General features: G+C 47.0%; 1 protein-coding gene across 1 annotated transcript; it reads left to right on the forward strand.

The window, feature by feature from the left end:
• Positions 1-174: 174 nt before the first annotated feature.
• Positions 175-1,773, forward strand: LOC126708215 (uncharacterized). The gene is made up of 3 exons (XM_050408016.1): positions 175-384; positions 526-965; positions 1,158-1,773. The coding sequence occupies exons 1-3, from the start codon at positions 175-177 to the stop codon at positions 1,771-1,773; spliced, it is 1,266 nt and encodes a 421-aa protein (XP_050263973.1).
• Positions 1,774-3,426: the final 1,653 nt, after the last annotated feature.

The raw sequence follows: 3,426 nt of genomic DNA on the forward strand, positions 1-3,426 counted from the left end.
GAGAGGGATCATACCATACCCAACGGACAGTCTCTAGTGCTACAGGACATAGGTAGAGGGAGGAGAGAGATGGAGAGCTTGAACGGCTACGCAGACTAGTCAGAGACTTGGAGCTGGAGGCGAGGGGCAGGCGTCGGAGAAGGGACATGGATGACTAAGAAAGGAGAGCTAACAATGGGGGAAATAGATATGAGGCGGGGTCTAATCAGTTCGGTTCTCATCAATGGCAAAGTCATTCACATTCCTGGGAATCCCGTTAGCACCAAGACTGTTCACATTCACGGGAATCCCGTCAGCACTGAGACCATTCGCGTTCACGGGGATCCTGACGGCATTGGGACCGGTCACGCTCCCATGAGTCAGGGCAACGCCGAGATCGCTCACGTTCATGAGAGCATTTAGTCAGGAATTCAGTCTCTCCAGAGGAAAGGCGGCCTCGTAATGCTACCATGGATGCTGCGCTTTGCGAAAAGCAGCTCGGTCCCCGTTTTCAGATGATATTGAACGGGTTGAAATGCCGAGCAGGTTTACCCACCCACATTCAATTCCTACGACAGGAAAATAGACCTGGTAAAGCACGTCAGTCATTATATTCAGATGATGTCTCTGCATACTCATAACGATACGTTGATGTGCAAGGTATTTCCTTCGAGTCTAGGACCAACTGCTTTGAGGTGGTTTAATGGGCTACGGAAGGGCTCCATACATAGTTTTTCCGAGCTAATTCAGGAGTTCGGCATTCGATTCGTGACTTACAGTCGTGTACCACAGCCAGTAGATGCACTTTTATTCATGAAAATGAGGGCAGGGGAGACCCTCCGAAGTTATGCTAGCTGGTACTGGGAGCTATACAATGAGATAGGCGGGGATAATGAGATGGTTGCAACAAGCACTTTTAGAATAGGGTTGCCTGAGGACTCTGGACTACGGGAGTCATTGACTAAGAAGCCTCCCGAAGACATGAGGTAACTGATGAGACGCATTGAGGAATACAAACGACTGGAGGATGGCCGGCTGTAAAGTAAGGGTAAAGCACTGATGATAAATCGTCCCCGATAAAGTGGTTTTCCACTTAGATCCCGAAGGGGCTTGACGACTAAAGAACTGGCAACACAGATGGGAGAGGTAAATGTGACGTTTAAATAGCCGGTACATAGGATTGTTGACTGGATCAAGTATGAGCCGTATTTCCGGTGGCCGAACAAGATGGGTGGAGACCCATCTAGGAGGAATCAGAACTTGTACTGCACCTATCACCGGGACAAGGGTCACACTATCAAACAGTACCGGGTGTTGAAGGATCACCTCGGGCAATTGGTTAAGGTCGGGTATTTAAAGGAATTTGTGCTGGACTCGGGGGACAGAGGTGTGGGGCAAGATACTCGGCAAAGGGGGAACCCTCTTCCACCCCCTATAGGGGTAATTGAAGTCATTCATGCTGCCCTAGAGAGACTTATTGCAGGAAGAAGGAAAGGAGTGTTGATTGTAGTACAAGTGGAGAGTTACTTCGGCGTACAACCGCCAGAGAAGAGAATGAGGTCTGCATGGGAGCCTATCACTTTTGACGATGACGATTTGGAGGGGATGATCCAACTGCATGATGACGCATTAGTGGTCACAGCCCGGATAATTGGCTTCTTGGTGAAAAGGGTAATGGTAGACCAAGGAAGTGGAGCTGACGTAATGTATCCAGACCTATTTAAGGGGCTCAGACTGAAGAAGAAGGACCTTGCGAAGTATAGTTCGCCCTTGGTTGGTTCGATGGTAAGGTAGTAATTCCAGAAGGGCAAATTTCACTTCTCGTGATTATAGGGGGCAAGGTGGTAGTAGTAACATTTATAATAGTAGCTTCATTTTCTCCATATACGGTGATCTTGGGAAGGACATGGATCCATTCAATGGGGGCTGTTCCATCTACCCTGCATGTAAAGATCAAGTTCCCTATTGAGCAGGGTATTGCCGTGGTAAAAGGAAACCAGCAAATGGTAAGACAGTGTCTTATTGCCGTAGTTAATTGGAAGCGAGAGAATTAGGCCAATCAAGGAAAGCAAACCGAGCAACTAAAAGGAGCCAAGGAGAAAGAACAGTTTGAACAAGAGTAGGTTGGGTGAGAAGATCCATCTCGGGAGGTCCCTTTATAGCAATCACAAGAGCCCCGAGAAGGAATGGGGGCTAGCTGCACCGAGGAGTTAATAAAGGTGAAGATATTACCAGTCACTAATAGGTATTTTCAAATTGGAACAAGTATGAAAGATGAAGATAGAGTGCAGGTGTTGTTGTTTCTTACTCAAAATATAGATGTCTTCGCTTGGAGCGCTTATGAGGTGCCCGGAGTTGATCCTGAGTTCATCGTTCATAAGCTTAATGTAGACCTCTCATATCCTCCGAAGAAGCAAAAGCTGAGGAGGTTGGCCAAAGAATATGTTGAGGCAGTAAGGTAGGAGGTTAAGAGGTTGAAGGAGGCCCGGGCGATAAAAGAGATCTTTTTTCCAGAGTGGCTAGCAAATACCGTGGTTGTTAGGAAGAAGAACAGCAAATGGAGGGTCTGTTTAGATTTCACGGATTTAAACTGAGCATGCCCAAAGGACCCATTTCCTATGCCAAAAATTGATCAGTTGGTAGATGCCACCTACGGGCACTCGAGGATGAGTTTCTTGGACGCCTTTCAGGGATATCATCAGATCGCTCTAGCTGCCGAGGACCGGGAGAAGACAGCATTCATATCTCCTGGCGCTAACTATCATTACATCGTGATGCCCTTTGGGTTAAAGAATGCCGGGGCAACATATCAGCGGATGATGACGAGGATGTTTCGGGACAAAATTGGGCGTACAGTTGAAGTGTATATTGACAACATGGTAGTAAAGAGCAAGCAAGAAGTGCGGCATGTAGAGGATCTTCAAGGGGTGTTTGAGATATTGCGGCAACATAGGTTGCGCCTTAACGCAAAGAAATGTGCTTTTGGAGTGGCAGCTGGTAAATTTTTGGGATATTTAATCACCAGTCAGGGGATAGAAGTTAATCCCGATTAGATCGAGGTCGTGAGTGTCTTAAGCCGTCGAGCAATCCGAAAGAAGTATAGGTGTTGACCGGGATGTTAGCCGCTCTTAACCGGTTCATCTCTAAATTTTCAGATCGCTGTTGTCCATTTTACCTGCTTTTAAAGAAATGGAGAGGATTTCAGTGGGATGATGAGTGTGAAAAAGATTTTCAGGATCTTAAGGAATACTTGACGTAGGCATCGATGCTAACAGCACCGGAGCCCGGAGAGGACCTGTTAATGTACCTCTCGGTGTCCGACCACGCCGTAAGTGCCGTACTTTTAAGGGACCGAGGAGTACAACAACCCGTGTATTATATCAGCAAAAACCTAGTCGACGCGAAGACCAGATATTTTCCTTTAGAAAAATTGGTATTGGCATTAGT

The sequence above is a fragment of the Quercus robur genome, chromosome 12, assembly GCF_932294415.1.
Source record: "Quercus robur chromosome 12, dhQueRobu3.1, whole genome shotgun sequence".
NCBI lineage: Eukaryota > Viridiplantae > Streptophyta > Magnoliopsida > Fagales > Fagaceae > Quercus > Quercus robur.